The following is a 20793-nucleotide window of genomic DNA, read 5'->3' as shown; positions in this document are numbered from 1 at the left end:
CGTGAAGCGAAGGGTTTCCTTCGCATTGTAACTGTTACAGACGGCGGGGACTGTGGGGTGTATCACAAAGAAGGGCTGTCTCACCTCTTGAGCAAGACGAAACATGAAGCGGCTGCGGTTCACGTTGATGACGTCGGCGATCACGTCATAGCCGCGTAGCAGGATCACGTCGCGGGTCGATGCCGACTGCGGCGAGTTGTAACAGTAGAGGCACGAGTCCTGCAGAACGCACCAGAACCTGAATAAAGAGAAGAAATGTTAAACGGGTGCGCCAACGACCTTTCGGCGGTCACCGAGCGCTACTTATTGGATTGCTTTGCGCAGCTGAACGCGGTCGAATCGCACAGGAAAAATCCCGCCGCGGGATTGCCAATAACGGCCTTTGCTAGTCGGTCAATGTTATTCGAGCATCGGGTTTCGAGCACTCCGTCACGTACACTCGATCGAAGGCAAATCACATTAAGTGGCGGGTGTCGCTTCGATTGCCCAAGGCGCTCGATGCCAAAACACCGGGTGCACTTCGGGGCGCGGGCCAACGCGAAAACAATAGCGGGCGATTTCGATTTTTGTTTTCTTCGCTGTAAGTAATCTCGACTCGACGACCGGTTCAATCGGTAACAACTTTCTCGTTGACAAGAGAGAAGGTTCGAGAACGCTAGCAAAAAAATTTGTACTAATCGAACCACTAAAATTTACCAAGATATTTACGAATATAGCTCAAGGATATTTCATGAAATAGTTAAACAAGCTATTTTTTTCACAAAAACGGAAGTTATGCGAGGAGCTATTGCTATCTATAGGCTAAAAAGTTCAACAAGCTTCTCAAACAATTCTTGTTTACGGGTGTGGTTCTTTGGAATGCGTGCGTCAAAGGCTCAAGTGCCAACCGCAACAATATTCTGCCTATATCCCTCTATATACGATCGTCGAGTGGTGCCTTAAGTGCGGCATTCACCCTTTGTAAAGTATTTGTGCATCTTTTGAGTGTGGCACTGCTATAGAGACAAAAGACAAAAGGCGAAATTACCTTTCCCACTGCTTCTTCTTGCCCCGTCGGTCCATGTAACCGCGGTGAGCGGCGTTGGCCATCTGCGAGGCGGGCAGATGCAGCACAGTTGCCTTCCCGGCGCTGCTGGCGCCAGTCTGGTCGCCACCCCTGGAGCCAAAGCGCAGCGCGGCCGCAATATGGCTGAAGCGTCCCGAGCGCGACCCCACCTTGGTGGATCCGTCGCTGGAGGCCGACGCCGAGCTGAGGTGCGAGTGACTTCTTTCCAGGTTGGTTTTGTGCTGGTCGGTGGAGCCAATTCCGGACGACGATACGCCCGAAGAGCTGGATTCTAAACAAAAAAAACATGTTTTAGTGGTAATTACAAAATATTTGAAAGCTATTCCAGACAAATAAGAATAAAAGCGTTCTCAAATTGTTTTTTTTTACTTCGGTTTACTACTTAAATAGCAACAACCAATGCAATTGGTAACGATTATATTTACTTTTACCATGAATCAGGCAGCATACAAAATAAATTTTAATAGCAATCTTGATATATATATTTTATATTTTTATTTGTGAAACAAAACTTACCTTCTGATGACATAGATCGATTTTCAGATTCCTTGTGAACGCTTCGGCGCTTTTGCTGCAACACAAGACGAAAACAATCAACAACTGCAGGCCAACACGTATGCACACTGACACGCAATCGCGTCGAGAGAGCGTTGGGTGACAGACACACGGACAAGCATTTTAGATGGCTTGCCGCAAAGGGATTGGCCCGGGACGGGTGTAAACCGATCCAGGGGCATGGAACAGAACTGACAGCAAAGCGATATGCAAATGAAGCCGTGTAATCGCATTTCCTCGGGCATGCGTGTCGTCTTGTAGTGTACACAGCCATACTCTCAGATATTATTGGGAAAGATAACCGCTCGATGTAATTTTAGGAAAGGGTATTCCAAAGCAATTTGGGGTATATTTTTAACCAGTTGAACAGAGTGCATTTAACACGACCGCGCGTAATAAACTTCAGCGGCGATTTATGACCCTGTTTTCCATCAGGGCTACTAAGTCCAAATTGTTATGGGCGCTCACACAAATTCATACGGGATTGTTATCGCTCGAAAACAAGAGACGCGATAATCGCGGTGGCGATAAAAACAGCGCTTTCGGCGTAATCCGCGCGCGATTAGCGGCGGCCAATTAAAACAACTCCCACACTTTCGGTTGGAATCCTAATCGCGTGACTTCGAGGTTCCACGCTGGAAACTTAATGATGCTTTAAAAACAACGTGGGCGTTGAAACTATTTTGGGCGAAAATAAAGATGAACACTTGTGACGACCAAATTTCCCAGGTTACTGTAAACACGACTCCGAACAAAATAACTTTCAAATAAATTCGACTTACCGCGAGGAATTTCATGTTGATGTTAAGGTGTGTGTGAACTTCTGAGTCTGTGCAGGCATCTGCATAGACACAACACACAAATTCATACAACATATACCAACAACAAAAATGGTTATTTAATATCACCGTTAACATCACTCTACCACATTAAGAAAATTGCAGACGTTACGTAACTTTTGTATTACCTTTATATTATAGGCTAATAAATTCGCGGTTTCATACCTTTATTGCCGTTGTATCCTCCGTAGATCTCAATGAAGTCGATTTTTGTGAGTTCAGGAACGGGTCTTCGCGAAAATCTCATTCTGTAAGGTTTGTCGCAACAGGCTTCCAAGATATTTCCGTCAGACTGTCGTCGTCTTCGGAAGCTTGACTTGGGTTTGCAAATCAACTGGTCGTTGTTAGAATAAGGTAAACTATCGGTCGCTGCGAATTCAAAAACTTCGGGGTAAATAGGTTGCTCCAAACTCGGATTAATATTCCACAAACTTTCTACTGGTGCGTTAACTAGTAACGACCTATTAATGACTGCCTGACGATTAATAATCCTTGGTAATTCAAGCGCTGCAGCTGCTGATGGCACTGCTGTTTGAGCTGTTGTGATGGAGTCTCGGCATTCTGGATCCTTATGAACGAGAGCGCGAGAGGAAAAAGGCAGCGCGGGCGGCAACTCTCTCTCGTCCGCGCTCGAACGCCCGCGGGTCGCTTCTGTTTGCGCAGCGCCGCAATCGCTTTCGCCGGCGATAAGGGCGCGCGGCCCTGGCGACTGGGCGTCATTATTACACCGGCGATTAGCGGCTCGATCGCTTCGCACCTCGCCAGCGTCGACCTGACACGCTCCGCTCATGCCGACCTGCAGGTTCGAGGCTTTGATGCCGCGAACTTGGCATTGTTCCTCTCTTGTGCTGCGGGAACCTGGCTGTGAAGCACCTCGGATGTTTGAACTGCTGCCCGTTTGTTCTCGGCGCCCATTGTCATCCGAGCCTGACACATCCGCGAGCAGGTCCCTTGCAATAACCTTTTCGCGGCTCGTTTCCGCCCTGAAGTATCTTTTCACGCCATCAGCCGGCTCTAATGTTTTCCCATGAATGTCCGTTCGCAAATCGGTTAAAGCAGTCGAAGAATCGAAAACACTATCTCCCACTATTATGTTAATGTGATCATCACGAGGGTGGTTGGCGTTGCGGTCCAGCTTGAACAAGGGCGTCTGCACAGTTATGCTCGTGTCTAGAGTACTCGGGTCTAACCCTGATAAGGCTGGTGGAGTTACAGCGCACCGGAGTGTGGGGAAATCTTCCAAGACGTCCACTCCAGGCGCGTATGTACTCCCTGCACCAGCAGCAGACGAAGAGGCGATTCCTGGAACGTCGAACCGCGACGAGCTCTCGAAGTTTATTCCCGTTTGACCTTGTTTGGATATGAGCGATTCGTTAAGCGGCGTCGGGGAAGACGATACCTTGGTCGGCAGTTGCGCTGACGTGTTAACCAAAACGAACGCCTTGATCCAGTATACGAACTCGGGTACGCTTTTGCACAGAAGCTGCACCGACCTGCGCGTTCTGCTCTCGGCACCTGCGCGAAAGGAACACGCGTTTAAGGTTTACACAAAGTTATGCAACGCGATTCGCTTGTTTGGGTTTAAGGATTGTGCCAAACGGACAAAGCGTGTATTGTAAGATCGACTGCTGGCACCGTTGCAATAGCTAACCGCCAACGTCTGCTTAACAGCACGTGGGAAACAGTTGCTTTCTAATTGCAATCTATAGTTGGAGTTCTCCTTTACCGGTTAAACTAAATTTGTTGTGTTTTTATATTTTCGAGTTTTATTCGGATTCCTGAAATGTCCAAAATATTTCGGCATTTTTAACTAAAACAATTATGTTAGAAAGAGGCATTTTTGGATTTGAATGAACGGATTTAAAGAACGCATAGCTTAATGTACTAAATTTGCGAGCCGAAGGATCAGCCCAATCGTGTTACGTAATCCAGAGTGTAAAATGTGATGACCATACAATGTCTGACCGGGCTTAACAACCAGAAATTGCGTACATCAGATGTTACTCGATTTAGTTTTTGTGACGTCGTTTTGGGCCTTCGCCTCTGTCCATCAATCAGCATTCGCTTGTCGATTTGCGCGGCGCTGGCAATTACAAGGCAATAATCCCGTCGGCCAACAAAGGTTCGACGTAGGCAAACCGCCAAAACAAACCCCAATCAAGCGTCCGCGAATGCGCATGGCGAGCAAATTTGATCGACCTAGTAGCAGAATGCGGCGTAAGCAGCCAGTCGCCACAGCGTCCAGCTTTCGCCAGGCCAGCGGCGACGATCCAGTAAACAAGCAGATAAGGGGATTAGCGATTCGGACGCACGCCGCGAACTCGCTCTCTAATCCCGACGACTCGACATCAGCCCTACAACTGCGACTTGCGCTCTGGAGCCAGCCAAAGGCCTGCCGCTGTCAGGCTGGCGTGAGCGCGACGTGATATGGCTCGAGCGCATATTCGAACCGCGAAATTCGTTCGCTCGCTCCGAAGTTGATTTTGGATAGAAAAGTAAGAGATGCGTCGGATTAGAGGTTTGCCGAGGCGGGCGCAGATAATTCTGTTTGGCCACATACGCCGCCGAGTTGGAATGATGAGGCGCTGCGAAATTTTATTGAATCTAAAGTATATACGGGCCGTGACGATTGGGGCTTCGTACGCAATTCACTATTTGCATAATTTAAACTTTTTAAAATGGGATTAATTCTATTTGTGATCTGTTATACGACTGCTCCATGAGCCCACATACATTTTTGTTATAACTAAATTGTTTTTTTAATATTAAATTTATCTTTAAACAATAAGTAAAGTAAATACCCTTGTCGTTTTGTTCCAGCGAAGATCCCATCTTTCCACCTTCTTTTGGATTAGAGTTGGAAGTTAGCGTGAACGAGCTGCCAGCTTTGTCTAAAATCGAAAAAGCTTAAAATCAAATCAATACCCCACATAATCAAGGTTAATATGATTAATCGGTTTGGCATGCGTGTTAAATTGGGTGATAAAAAACATATGTTACTTAATCTTCTCCCGTTATTTATTTTTTGATATATAGGCTGAAGAGCTTTTTAATGCTGTTGTTTTAAATTTGAAGATAACATTATCACAAATTTAATTTTTCTAATAACTTGCCTAATGAATATGTTAAACCAGAAAACTAAGTTTGACACACAAATTAATGCAATACTCTCTAGACAACAAAATATCGTTTTTCTTTAAAATCTTAAACAAAAATAGTTTGTTTTTTATCAACAATCTGTCACATTAAACAAAAAAACTAGAACTCAACTTTGAATTTTTTCAAATTATTCATAAAGTGACAAACAAATGTCTTTGGTCAGTATATTCAACTTGTAAGTTAACGACGACAAACCGTTATGGAAATAATTGTTACAAGGTTAATATATAATTCGTACACAAAAATCCCTAGATTGTGTTCCAACAAATTTACGTGTTCAACGCCAAAAAATTACCTTGAGTCACGTTCCCGATATCGCACGCAAGTCGATATATCTTAGAAATACTTTAGTGACTGTAACCGAAAACTTAAAAGAGGACTCAACTTTGAATTGAAAAAAACAAACATAAAGTGACAAACAAGTTCCTTTGGCCAGTATATATTCAACTTGCAGGCTTACCACGACAAACCTTTCGTACACCAAAAATTCTATAGATTGTGTTCCAACAAATTTGCGCGTTTAATGTAAAAATATACCTTGCGTCACGTGGCCAATATCGCAGCCGAGTTTCAGATCGATGAGAAACAAAGGAACTTCGCGATCTCGATGGTTCGCATCCTTGTAGAAGGCCATCATCTTGCTGGTGTGGAGGACCGCCCAAGTCCTGCTCCATTTGAGCCTCTTCCTCCTGAAAAGTGCTCCTTCCAGGTGGATGGGACCGAGGCTGGCTATCCTCTCTTCTTGGCAGTTTTCTTTTGGGTCGTTGATACTGTATGTATAGTAGTTTGTTTGTTTTGTTCTATACGGTACAGCTACGGGTATATGTTGAATTTCAGTGGAACGCACGACGAGATACTTATAGTGCGTTATCTGACTCTAACGCAACTATCACCATTTCCATGTAATGCTATTTTAGCCTGTGTTATGCATACTGCTGCTAGTGTACCAAAGTAAAAGTATAGTACATCATTCGAAAGAAACATGAATAAATCGAATAAAAATTATATTTCGTAAAAAGTATGAACAATGTTAAACAAAGTTGTTAAATATAAAATAGAGCTTTTAAAATACAAACGACGAACTAGGTCAAATTGTCGTTTTGCAGCTGCAAAATATGTAAGGCAAGCCCTCAAAACTTGGCAAAGGGCTTCAAAAGAATTTACTACAACTTCAACAAAAATACCTCGGCCCAAAACCGCAAAACCCTGTTTTCCGCTCGAAATCCGTTTCCTGTAGCATCCGACCGCAAAGCCAATGCGGTCACCTTGACAAATGATTCAAAATAAAACCAAGGCAATTTCACTCACCGAGTGATTTCGACCTTATCGACGGTCCTGTACTGAGTAAGGTCCAGGCAGTCCTCGCTCAACGAATTGGCACGGGCGTTGGGAGAAGTGGCCAGCGATTTGGACGAGGTCCGCTCTTCCGACTTATGCTGCTTGCCTATCATGCTTTTCGCCCGGTGCAGAAAGCGGTTTCCGAAACTTTCCGAAGCCTTGCGAAGCGGCTCGTTCGCCGGATGCGGTGCGTCGATGCTCGACCTGCGGTTGAACGTCGTTGTGGGGCGATTAATTATTGATCGAGCAGGCACTTTACGATCGAAAGGCGTGACTCACGTTGAGCTTGGTCCTTCCGCTTGCTGGTGGTGATCGGGGGAGGGAACTTGGAGACGGCCCTTTAGCTTATACACAGCTGACCTCATGTCTGTAAGTTTAAGTGCACGCATTAGGGCGGGTTTCAGTTTGAAGGAAACCAATGGTCAGTCACAGGAAAGAGCATTCCGCTCCGAAATTTAACTAGTCGCAATTATGCGAAGTTTGAAAAGAGCATAAAGGAAGGTTCCGAGTATTTAAATAAGAAATGGGAAAATAGCATTGATTAAGTTGGAAACCAGCACCCATTTATTATGCAGATAGCAAAATTTAAATTAAATACAGTAACAAAAGTAACAAAGACGTATTTAAAATAAATTTGTGCGTATTACTTAACGTGCACGCTAATCGCAAAAGGGAACCATTGCCTGTTATTCTCTCGTGGCGAAATCGTACAGCCTTCGGCTGCACACAAAGCCATGTAGTGTTTTGAGTAAACAGATAAAAAAAGGTGTTCCAACGAGCTTGGCCGCCTGCATAATCGCCATTGTTATAAACAAGTCGCTTTAAAATGACTTAACTCAAGACAAGCCGTTTGTTTTCCAAGTAATAACCATTTGGAAGCCAAGTCGTAAAGAGATTTCAATTAAAACAACAAATTGAAAACTATCAAGAAAACTTATTCCGTATCGAGCAATATTTCGCAAAGGAAATACTAAGCACAAAAAACAAAAACACATGCCTGGGTCAAAGTTTTACGCGTTTCAAATTCATCGATTTAACATGGCAATACATTCTGTTCAATAAAAAACGGACAGAATGTTTATATTCCAACCTAGTCATTTAAGCCTCCCAACCAAGACATTGTCCGAATCACCGAGGTCATGTCATTTACATTAGTTACTGTCTTCGACTTTCATCAAAATGTCTTCGACTTTTTAAAACACTCATAAGCACCTTCGCTAGTTGAAGAAAAGGAGGCGGATAGGTCGCCTTCGTTAAAGCTGCTGTCGAAGCTAGTCGAAGTTGTTGTTGACCAGCCTGATGCAAGACTTGTGCTGGGCGATGCTGCTATCTCAACCGATGGACGACTGCACGTGAATTCACACGTAAAAAAATAGTCATTTACTAGGTTAGGCTAATACCGACAATTGTAATTTGGGGCACTATAAGCATTCACTGACAAATCGAATGACATTTCTTGCAGAAGCATCCCTATATAAACAAAGTGTAGGCTAATATATAAAATTGTCATATTTTTATATATATTTAATTACTTTGACTTTAAATTAAGGTTGTCGTTTTTAGTTTTTTGTTGATACGTATGCGTTTGTAGTTGAAAAAATAGTAGCTTTAATTAGTAATCATAACCTTAACTAAACCACAAAGAGGAAATTTGCAAACGTGAACGATTTAAAAAGAAGTTTAAAAGTCTTTAAGATGTTTAATCGTTTTGTTATTAAAAATACATTTAACCGGATTTCACATTTATAATGTGTTTACCAGAATGAACATCACGTGGGGAATAATTCGTGACGTCCCATTTTGGCAAGCGACTTTCATTTTCGTCAGAATAATTTTTTACCACTTGTTTCACTGTTGACGGTTATTTGCAACACTTATGCTTTGTTTTTCTTTCGTTTTGCGTTTTAAAATCAAAACAACCGCTACGCAAATCAGGCATAAATGTAATAGACTGATAGCTATCCAATACAAATCCGAGTCACTTCACAGACAAAATAAACAAGCAGCGGATTACAGACAGGCGACGCAGGCAAACGTGAAAAGGCCTGGTAATTATTGGATCAGCGATCGGTATTAGTTTGTCGCGTGGAGTGATGCATTATTGGCTCTGTTTGAAAACAAGCTACAATAATAGAATGATTCCTTTGGAACAACAGTAATCAAGAATGTCGTCCCCCAAAAGAGGCAGATTACCGAATGCAAGGGTTAATAGTTGTGCTGTTTGAATTGCCCTCGCCAGAGCGAAATGAATGCCGCTTTCCCAATTGGCTCGCGGGCTGTCGGCGCGCCTTTGTCCATTAGAGGCCCTGTGTCATTATTATTGTTGCGAAAAATCGAATTGTCGCCGACGGAGAGCGGTTAAACAAAAGGCCAATCGAACGTGTTTATTGTTGCCGTTTAGAAAACGGTCCCGGCCAATGGAAAAGAACAACAAACATACTTGTAATCCGCAGCGTTGTCCTTGTTCGCTTCGTCTTCGTCTTCACTACTACTGCTGCTGCTGCTGCTACTTGTGCTGCTTTCGTACGCTAAATACAACATATTGGATACATTAATAATGTGAGGTCTACAGTATTAACAAATCTCCTACACCAGTTGTTTATAAACTTTTTTTTTACCGCGGAACCCTACTGTTTTTGTGCTTCGCGTGGACCACCGTAGACAATAATTTTTTTAAGATGACGTCAAAAATTTATGTCACAACGCAAACAGACTTCATAAATCTGCTGATTTCAGGCCGAAAAATGTGAAAGTTAAATCAAGTCTAAATACATTCAGTGCGAAGCCGTTTTATTTTTGAATTAAATTTTTCTTTGCAAAATTTATTACTTCTTAAATATACACTAATATCCTTTTATGTTTTTATGCACCCCTAAAACTAGCTTACGGAAATGCAAAGGGTTCATGGACCCCAGTATAGGAACCCCTGCCCGACACATTATCCATATAAATTATGTAATATACGACCCTCTTGCAGCACATTCCGATGTCCCATTGGCGGGTAACGCGATTACTGTATATGGACTTTAACTGCGTATCGAAATGCCACTGTCATGTCATGGATTAGCTGGTAATCTTACAAGATAAAATAAGGAAGGTTTAACCTTATTAAGTCAATGAAAAATCGTTAACGAGATAATATCAGCATGAAACGCAACTTGACGTCGCATCTACTTGTTAAGAAACATTTAAAGCTATTACTATAAAGTAGAATTGGCTAAATCGTCTACCGCAAGCTTACATGTGAGATGACCGTGAGTTTTGTTGTAGAATAATCTCGCTTCTGGCAGTTGTCTGGTCGCCCGTCTTCGCTGGGCTATATTAAGGTCGAGACTTGAAAGCGGCGCTATAGAGTGCCTGAAAGAAAACAGCCACGTAGCAATTTCGGATTAGGCAGTCAAATTCATTTTAAATTTAGTGTTTGAGGTAGCTCAGCTCCTTCAACTTTTCAAGGAAACCTGAACATGTTGTCGATGCGAGATACCTTGTACACCAACGTTTTAATGTTACACAAAACATTGAGGTAAATCGTTTATAATCAAAACACAATGCCCATTCCACCATTGATAGCGATTATTTCATGTGGCTAAAAATAATTTGTTTTAAACGTAGAATCTTAGTTATTGCGTTATGTTGGACTGCGAAGTACTCAATAAAGTTTGGGCACACACAAAACGCCAAAAACCTTCAATATCAACCTAAGCCTCGTTTTATGTTCATCGTGTACTTAATGCCGTTTATTTATAACTACTAAAACCACTTTAAAAAGAAGATTGATCTTTTACACAAGTAAATTATTTTTATAATCCATAAGCAAGAACAACGACCATCACTGCCCTAACAATGTATATTAAGAACTAAACCTTAAACTGTTTAGTGCCTTATTTGCTGCTCCATTAAAAAATATTTATTTTCCGTAATAAACTGTATTTATAATTTTCGGGTTATGCATATACAAATTTAATATCCCAACGGATTTGCCAAGTAATATCAATGATATTACTCTGGTTTTCAATTCTAAGATATTATATATTATTAACTGATAAATTGTTCTTTAACAGTTTATGTATAATAATCATAAAATGTCGTGGCAATCGTTAGTATTTTAATATAAAGGAAAAAAGTAAATTAAAACAGAGGAAATAAAATTCAATAAAACGATTCTTGATTAGCTACTTCTGTACATAGATGGAAGGCTAATAGTCTGGATTAGGCATTGATTCTGCTATTTGATTAAATGTTACATCACCAGATAAAGCTAATTGCGGTTTTCTACAATAAAAGAGCAACCGGAATACCTTGCGCGGGTCTTTGGCGATTGTTCCGGATTCGTTCGTTCTCTGACGTCTTTCGATTTACCGTCGTTCCGTCCCGTCGACTGTTGCACGACTAAAGCAAGAGCGAAAACTGTCAACTATACCAAGCATCAAGCATCCGAAGCGGTCGGGCTCTCGTCTTGGGCAAAAATAGGCCCCATGAGAAAGCCTCGGTTCGCAACCAACAGGCTATTTCTGCACGCCGGCCTTGTCAAGCTATATTCACCGAAGCGAGGAGTGTATCAATCGCCACCATTTAGCCTAGAAAGGGCGCGGGAGGCCTTGGGCACGGCGAAAGCACTGGATTTGACACTTTCCCAACGAATCGGCCAATCGGGCGCATCTGGCGGAAGCGGCGCCAAAGAGCGATGACGTCATCCTGGGCCTCGGTTCTCGCGTGCGCTCCAAAGGCCGGCGTGGGAACGGACGCGTACAACAGCGGCCGATTGCTACTCGTTTGTGAGCAATCGCGCGAGTTTTGTAAGCTATGGTCGATTTGCCGCGCAGGATCGTGTCGGATCCTATACAGTGTTACGTCGACGCCGCTATTTTTGCCCGAGATTGGAGCGGATCGCTTGCGCATGCATCGTTGCCCGGGCAACCGTTACGTAAGCGAAGACGACACTTTTGGACATGCGATTGCCTATGACCCGCTTATCGGTGAGAGAGCGCTTAAAAGTGGACACTATCGCGGGTATTTTAAACCGCAATGGCATGAGAACGTGTTGGATCTGTTTGCGATCGCTCTGTCGATGCATATCGCCAACGATACGCGTTTTTAACAATGTTTTACCGCGGAAGAAACATTACCACCCGCCTATATAAGACACCCAGCACAATGGATGAAATGAAAAAGGTTAATAACGAATGTCGATCTAGATTTAACCCAACGTGTTAGGTAAAATGTTTGTGTTCCCAAGCATCTGATGTGTTAGCCTTATCAACAATGAAACTGACGATATTCTTAAAAGCTATAGAATTTCGAATCTCACTTTGAAGGATTTTCTCCTCAGATATTCTAATGCTAGACTGAAATAAATACCTCGTGTGTTTGAGAATACAATCTGTCCTCGTGATTTTCCCGGCAATTAAGCAAATCAAACAAAACTAGGAAAGTTGGATTACGAATTCCTTGCGATAATTGTATGCCGATAATTGGTTTTATTAATCAGTCATTTTATACCCCATTCCTTCTTAGGGTATCACTGCATATAGTTAGTTGATCCTAAATGGTAGGGGTGCTTCTACACGGAATTTATTAAAATGTACAAAGCGTACTTTAATGTGCTTTCAAGGATAAGTAAGATTGCAATTTACAAACGAAGAGCGAATTGGCAAGTCTGCCCTTTGATAAGCGAAAATCGCTTTATCAATAATGCAATTCCCCTACCTGTAATGGTATGTCGCTTCCTGGAGTGTTGCCCGGCGTCCAAACCAGTTCGGTTGGCATGAATAGCCTCAGCTGCATCCCCAAATGCACCTTTACCGGCCGCTTCTTGTGCCAAGACGAAGACTGTAGGCTTTGACTTTGATCCGCGAGCAACCGAGCCGTTTCCGCCCTGCGCCTCGTTTCGACTCCATGTTTGGTCTTTACTCGGGCTCCTAGGCTTCGAAGGACTTCGACCGAGTGCTGGCGCAGGTGCGGGCTGTCGAGGACCGGGGCGGAGTGTTTCCCTCTCTGGAAGCGCTCTGCGGGCGGGAGGAGTTACATAAGGTCAAAATAACTGCCAAGAAATGCATTTGCGCGCTGCCAGCGAGTTTACGACGGGAAGCATTAGGCGCTGTATTGCCGATCGCTTCGATGGACGAGGTTCGCTCGAAAGGATTTGTGCCGATTTTGGCGCGGGCCAAAACCGCAAAGGCCAAATCGCCAATCGACGGTGAATTTTCTCAGGACGAGACGCGGCAAAAACTGTAAACATGCCTTTCGGTAGCGCTTTTAAACAAGGCCTGACATGGCCGAGCTCAATCCTGTGGCAAAACAAACCGCAGTTGTCACCAGCGATAGGTTAATTGCTCCAAAATCGCGCGTATTCTTTCATGCCAACAAATAAATCCTGCTGGGAGGCTTTCTATTCGATTTAACCTTTGATATTCAAATTGCTTAACATTTTTGTGCTCAAGTGCTTCCAAGGATCTGTCATGCGACCTTTAGGTTCGTTTTGTCAGATAATGCCAAAACAAAAAGACATCCCTTTTATATATTATGAAAGCGACTTGTGGGGCATTTTTCGCTTTTTTTTCGCGCAATTGTTTTTATTTATTGACTAATAAATTATATTAGCCGGTGCACATCCTTGTCTTTTAGTTTTTATAATAATAAATCATTTCACAGTTTGTGCACAGTACATATTTTGTATGAGTATACTTATTTGGATATTGGAGTTATATTTCACATTCCGTGCTTTAAAAATTGGTTGGGTAATGTTGTTTTGTTTCAAGAAGCAAAAACTTCTTGAAAAGAAATAGTTAAAAAAGCACCGTGCTTTAAGAAGTCGACAGTTATAGGAAGTCGTTCTTTCACTTTCTTTGTAAAATAAAATCTGAAAAGAGTCGCCAACCAACGGCCCTATGACGTCAATTCCAATCGTAGTCTCGCAAAAAATGGTTTCTGTCACGCACCTTGGGTTGTTCCTTCGACGCGTCGCCGAAGGGGAGAATTGCGCAACCGATCCGAGGGAAGACTCGTCGGCCGATCCTTGGAAGCTGCTCCCGATCCGGGATGAGGAGGCGGCGCAGGAGGAGGCAGGGGAAGGAGTCAGGTGGCGCCTCCTGCTCCCGAGAGGAGATTTCGGGCACTGTGTCGATAATGAATAGTTTTTATCAAACTGCTAAATCAGTGATTTTTAACCTTTTATGGCTTACAGCACCCCTCAAAAATAATAAATAGATTTGCGGCACCGCGACTTGAATTTTCGTTGGGTATTTTACTGAAATGTTGCTATAGATGTAACTGATAAAACACAATCAACTTAAAACATGTAGGATTATGTAATTTGATATAATGGTCTCTAATCGTACATAAATAGTTGTATCAACAAGAATAGCTGTATCAACTTACCGATGGAGCAAAAAATCAGGTTCTTAAAAATTATCTAATGGCCTACATATCGGCACCCTGGAGTATTAGAAATGCCACACCAGGGCGCCACGTCACCTCGGTTGAGATCCACTGTGCTAAATGGACGAAGAACACCGTTTTGGATCGATTTTACTTCTGACGTGCAAGTTTAACTACAGGCGTGCGTTATTGCGTAACGTTTTTTTTACGTCATTTTGCGAATGACGTAGACTAACCGACACGCGGGCATCTCTATTTTCGTAAACACGAACACAAGCAACAGATCGATCATTAGTTTAGCTATTTTGCAAAACATGTTTTCGCTTTACAAAAGCGATTGTAATATTTAGCGTTAGTTGTTTGATAACGGCGCTGTTCGTAAAATCACTTGTGATATCACAAAGTAAGATTTAAGGTAAAATCTTGGTTCTATCCCTGCAACATTGGCCCGCCATATAAAAGGAATTGCTCGGATGGCCCGCAGCAAACTATGTAGACCTCTCTGATTTAGAAAAAATTCTAACCTGATCTTTAAATTGTTGCCGCTGTTGCGCAAGTGGTATGACGTCAGGAAGTGCACGTAGCATGAAGGTTTTCTTTAAGTTCTGTGACAAAAAAATTGTTCTGATTTATAAAAGACGTAGAAGAAACATAACCTAACAAACAATGAAACATGCACATACATATGTGTGTCAACCACTGTAATCTAGCCCTTCTGAAGCTGCTTTTTGACCAACGATTACGCTTATATCATTAGTACAGCGACAGCCATCGCAGACTCACCGAATCTGTCGATCAATAAGGCAAGCAGGGCAGGCTAGAAAAAAACAACTTGTATGCAGTGAGGTTCGAAGTAACCTTACAAACACTAACAAAGCTTCCTGGAGATCTTAAAAAATATCATTCTTCATCTTTATCCTTGTTATGTAAGCACTGACACCGTACAATGATTTAATTTAAAATGCACTTTTTTATTTGATACATCTATCCGGCCAGTACGCATATATAATAACTCCGAAGTGCGCTAATGAAATGGGTGTCCTTCAAGCTGAAGTTACTTCTATATTATACATCGACTATATTTGCACATTTGTCATTAGAAAATGTTTTACAGAACTTAGACACTATAACAAATAAGGTGAGCTAATTCCTAAACCAAGGGCAGTCGAAAAAGAATTAAAACGTAAAACAATTACATCATTAAATTTTACATTAATTTAGAAATGATAATTTAATCGAAATAACCACATTTCGACAGCTCTAATTTTGCTTCGTGGCTCTAGGCATTTTTCCTACAGCCTAATAATAGGCCAGAAGCAGTAAGCCTACTACTCCGTCCTTAATATAAATCTGTGGTAAGATATTTCTCATAAGCCTTTATAGCACAGTCAAATTCCATTCCAGGCAATTTAGAAGTTATTTCTACCATTTGGAGTATTTTCATACTCCTCCTATTTAGGTATTATTGTAAGTTTCTGTATAGATTTTAGTATTCTTACGCATAAATCACGTCACACTTAAGACGTTTTGGGGCAATGCTAACAGTTTATCACGTAACCGCTATTCAGTAAATGCCTTGTGTTACCTATAATATTTGATAGATACATCTGAGATAGGCCTTGTTAAATTGTAAGTGTTACTGTGTGCTTACTTTTACTTACAGCAAAGGGGTGCATCCACAAACAAGTTTAAAACATGTTATAATTGCTGATCCAAGACCTTCACAGCGTCTTAAATTTAATCGTAAATGCAGTGCGCAAATCGAATCGATAACACACGGAAGAGTTGTGATGTTAAACACTATACGGAACCCGCAACTCAACTTTCTGAATGGCCAAATTGTGCCTGTTTAAACTTCAAACCCAAGTGTTGACTGTCCCGAGGCGTGGGAATCGGAACCGCAAATCGCAATTAGCAGCGTTCGGAAATAAACTTGCAAAACAGCCTGACCTTTTCGGAAAGGAGGGGGGAGCGGGCGGCCTTGGCTGCGGCCAGGCCGTACTCCTTCGACGGTGCAACGACGTCCTTTACAAGCCTGTCGAACACACTTTCCGCTTGTTCTACGATCACCTCGTGCTCGTAATTGCTCGGAGACCTGCGCCCCGCAAAGGCTCCTGCTGCAGCGACCTCCAGCGACTCGCGCCGCAAGCCGTGGTAGCCGCTCGGTGGCAGCAGATCGCACTCCTCCGATGGGAACACGTGGTCGGCGCTCGCCTCGGCTTTGATGGCGTCCACCCACTGCTCTAGCGCCCACTCGTGTTCGGCAAAGAAGGTGGTCGCCACGCCAGTGTCGGCGCAGTCGAGCTGCAGTGCGAAAGGCGTCGGCACCCTGAATTCATAACACAGAATACGATTTAATAAACTCCTTATAATTAAATATCATTGAACTATAATTAAGTATTATTAAAAGCAATACACGTTGAACACCATGGCCCTAAGACCAAAACAGATTATCTTTTAATTAGGCAATATTATCGGTTGCAAATATTTCTTTCTGTAATTGAATTGGTATAATAGTCACCATAATAGTAGTGGTTAACATGACTTCTCAAACTTACTTTATCCGATCATTCGGTTTGAATAAACAGTGACACCTGCTTTACAGGTACTAAATGTTCTTAACACAAACAAAACCAGACAATATTTTGATACCACAAACTAGAATCGCAATACAAATTGGAATATCTTTAGATTATTGCCTATTGCATTCGTAAAGACAGGCGCGGTGTCGTTAATAAGAAATTTAAAATAAAAAACGAATCATATACTCATCTCGGGAACTCCAAATACAGATTCATTAGGGGTTTGTTTAAAGGTGTAGATTCTTGCATCATTGATATGTGCGACATATTATTCTACATGCTTGCCAAAACATTGTTACATCAAGTAGGATTACTCATTGTTATCATTTAATTGCCTCGCTTTTATTATTTAAAAGTGAGTCTTTCTTATGCCCAAAAATGTAGGCCATAACAAATGTTCTCGGAGGTAAAACACACACTATAACTGAACATTACATTTTGCCGATTTGATTAAATGGTAAAGCTATCGCTTTTATGGCAATTTACTAGGCTGAATCGCATGGCCTGCCCGGATACCCGATCGCAATTTTCTCACGCAAGGCGGATGTCTAAATGGCTTTACAAAGACAAAAGACCATGAAAGCCGAGCAAAATCGTACGCTTTAAAATTTACACCTACCGCTTATTTCCGTTGGGAAGAACGTAGGCGGTGGCTGAGAGGTGACTGATGGGGAATTGCTGAACTGGCGTGTCCTCCAGACTGTGGCCAATCGGGGCGGACGTGACGTTGTGGTAGTTGTACACGAAGAAGCCGCCGTCCCTTATCACGCACCAGTAGTTCTGCTTAATGTCACATGGAAAATTAAGCGTAATGGGTGATTGTATGGACCAAGCTTGTCTCCGTGGACCTTGACCTCAAACCCCTGTGGGCGACCAAGCGGTCTTCGGGGATCCACGAGCATGTATTGTACTAATTATTCGTCAGCAGACTATTGTTTCTAGCAAGGACTTATGAATCCTCCATTTGAATATTACATGGTGTAATGTTCCAAAACTTTGAGCATTATCGGTCCACGAACTGTTGACAGCCCATGGGAGGGAGCCACCACTCATGAAAGTATGAGAGTCACTCATTGGGGCCCAAGGTTTTTAAGATTTGGGGAAGGGGTGGAATCCTGCAAGGATTTTGCGAGAAGGGGCACAACATATTTCCACAAATTGATTCATCCATATCAGTTTTAGTTTTCTATCTTATATATTTGTAAAAACTTATGCATACAGCTACCTTACACAATATTTTAGGAAAGGGTATGGTGGCAAAAAATAAGCTAATTAGCTCTTAAATAAGATCCTAAATTTTCAGAACGTTTACTGTATGTTGATGTCTTTATTCGTTAATGCTCACGCTTTATCGTAAGCAAGTTTTAATGGTCAATTTCAGAAAATGAAACAAAAAAGTAATCTTAAAACAATATGGACACCCATTGCGCCAGTGGTTCTCAACCTTTTATCTTTCGTGGCCCATTTTCGTTGCACAAAAAATGTTGTGGTCCAATACATTTGTATGAAAGAACAAAATAAAAAAAAGGTTTAGAACATAAATAGCGGAACATATATCAAATCAGATTATTTATTCTACCGTGCATTAGTAAGGTAGGCCTACTTGCTTTTGAACAATAAATTTACATTCCTTCTCAAATCCTCCCCAAGCCATTATTCCTGTAAAATTAAGTATAGTGACACCAATGAAACTAAATAATTAAATCTAGCTTTTTCAAATTGGTCTGTGGCCCACCTCAAAAGTTTCCATGGCCCACCAGTCAGCCATGGCCCACTGGTTGAGAACCGCCGCATTAAGCAATTTAACCTAATCCAAAATGTGTTGTTGCCACTCTGTACATTAAAAAATACATTGCACAGTGAATAAATTGGAAATAATTTCTGCAAGGCAATGCCGTACTGAATTTCGCCTCCCACTTAAAACCGACCAGCTAGTAAGATGTCATGTATTTCCAATTCTAGTCCGGAAAAATAAAAATAAACCTGACGACCCAATTGAAAAATATTGGGAAGCACAAATGGAGCCCATACAAAAGAACCATCGCCACCATACGCCGAGGAAAACTTTGAAACCTTAATCCAACTCGTTTCATCACAATATACGTACCAAGCTCATGCACGATAGACTATCGTATCTCCGATAGTAATGCTAAATTATCAAAAGACATTCCAATTATTTGTTGCTGCGAAAAACATTTTCATGCGCAAAGCAGTTAATGAGCACGATATTTGATCGATTGCAGTAAGAGGTCGTTTAGACTGTTTACTCGATCGGGATAAAAGATAAAACATTATGGCGTAAAAATCTGCAAATATGGAGAAAATTAACTTGTGGAATTCTATGAATTTTCGTATATTTACAGAAAATATGATTGTTTACTATTTTAAACGAATGGCTTATCTGATAAAATTTATCAAGCTAAACTTGTATTCGATTTAAAAAAATAGTTCATTACGAAAATAAGATTCTGAAAAAGAAATATGACCCAAATGAAATTCTTCTTTCATAAGTTATGACTATTTGAACAAAATGGTGTTCGACCTTTTGTAGTTAAGTACAATTAAGTCATTTTTTTAACTTGAGGCATTCTGAATTGCGAATGACTTTAATAAAAACCTTTTTGAAAATGTCGGATCTACAACATACAACAAATCAGATAACGTCTAAAAGTTTATCATGATTTTATTTTAACTAAGGCTTATCAGGATTATACCAAGAACAGCGTGTATGCATCATGCTTTTAACCTTTGAGAGTAGTGTAATTATTTGAAGATGTTAGTTAGATTACATTTATTTCTTGGAAAGGTGGTGCCGAAGGCGAAAATATACCGAAATGCCACTTTTCCAAACCCCATACATCCCAACAGCGTATAGATGACAAATTCAATAACGCCCTGACGCCAGAGTTCTCCAATGTGGTCTAAGTAATTTGGCGTCTAGGTTTACAGTAAACGCCGCTCACCCCAGTCCGACAAGTTTTACTGCTCAGTAAAAAATTGCACCCGGTTTACGGAGCGCGGCGATCCATACGCGAGATTGACAGGTCACGGGATCCGGCCGGGGCAAAAGATAAATGCGGTCAGATGTTATCGACTTTCGCACAGCACGGCGAGCGAATCATTCGACTGGCTAGGCTATTCCTTTAGTTTGTATTAAACTGGTCTGCATCTGGAAGCCAAGTGCTGAAAAAACGTGCAGATTCAACACTTAGAGAAGACATGCCGCCATTTTTCTCAGTTATGTGTTTCATTGGCTGCACTATAGTGCGAAAGCAATACCATAGGACATAGACCGAAGCGTACCGATCTAACGTCGGATTTGAACTACGGGGCGTAGTCATCAATACACTATAATACAACTTTACAAATTGGCAAAAATCAAACCAATTACAGAATAGCAGCTACAAGTATTGGTCTGTATTGCCTCACGTCTTACCTTTTTGAAAACTGCCTTTAATATTAGTTCATTTATAAATCTGATCAGATCAGTTTTTAAGTTCCGGATCAGGGTTGTTTTGGTCTACAATTTCCGTTATCGATATCGGTTGAAAAGATTGCGCATCGGATACTAAATCTCAATTATGTGCTTGCAGAAACTCTTTTACCAAGCAAAGTATGAAACATATCAAGACTTCTACGGTTTGCTGATATGTTACGGCTTTCAAAACCTTATAATTAAAACGTAGCAAAATTTAAAGAATAATTTTTTTAATTTATTCCGTGTATAACCTACGTAATATTATTTAACAAAAAAATGCATTATTCTATTTAACTCTTACCGTCGTTTGTTTGTATTCCACCTTGGACAAATATCCCGCAAATCTCACCCTGTTTAAATCCATTTCTTAGTGGCGTCTTACGCATTTACATGTTTGCT

At 41.6% G+C, this 20793-nt stretch overlaps 1 protein-coding gene across 1 annotated transcript in view; it reads right to left on the bottom strand.

Moving 5' to 3' along the window:
* Positions 1-20793, bottom strand: part of LOC146169635 (uncharacterized) — a 23580-nt gene extending 2787 nt beyond the window's left edge. Inside the window, exons 1-19 of the mRNA XM_083386646.1 lie at positions 20696-20793; positions 17536-17699; positions 16285-16663; positions 14859-14939; positions 13896-14071; positions 12664-12962; positions 11256-11364; positions 10199-10314; positions 9398-9485; positions 8170-8303; positions 7237-7324; positions 6928-7161; positions 6157-6389; positions 5262-5351; positions 2626-3975; positions 2404-2462; positions 1583-1637; positions 1028-1337; positions 85-238 (exon numbers count right to left, since the gene is read on the bottom strand). Of these exons, the coding sequence (XP_083242772.1) occupies positions 85-238; positions 1028-1337; positions 1583-1637; positions 2404-2462; positions 2626-3975; positions 5262-5351; positions 6157-6389; positions 6928-7161; positions 7237-7324; positions 8170-8303; positions 9398-9485; positions 10199-10314; positions 11256-11364; positions 12664-12962; positions 13896-14071; positions 14859-14939; positions 16285-16663; positions 17536-17699; positions 20696-20758 (4182 nt within the window). The 5' untranslated portion in view covers positions 20759-20793. The remainder of the gene's footprint in view (positions 1-84; positions 239-1027; positions 1338-1582; positions 1638-2403; positions 2463-2625; positions 3976-5261; positions 5352-6156; positions 6390-6927; positions 7162-7236; positions 7325-8169; positions 8304-9397; positions 9486-10198; positions 10315-11255; positions 11365-12663; positions 12963-13895; positions 14072-14858; positions 14940-16284; positions 16664-17535; positions 17700-20695) is intronic.

This window comes from Ascidiella aspersa, chromosome 1 (assembly GCF_963924565.1).
Source record: "Ascidiella aspersa chromosome 1, kaAscAspe10.2, whole genome shotgun sequence".
NCBI lineage: Eukaryota > Metazoa > Chordata > Ascidiacea > Phlebobranchia > Ascidiidae > Ascidiella > Ascidiella aspersa.
This window is presented reverse-complemented; position numbering and strand designations above follow the sequence as displayed.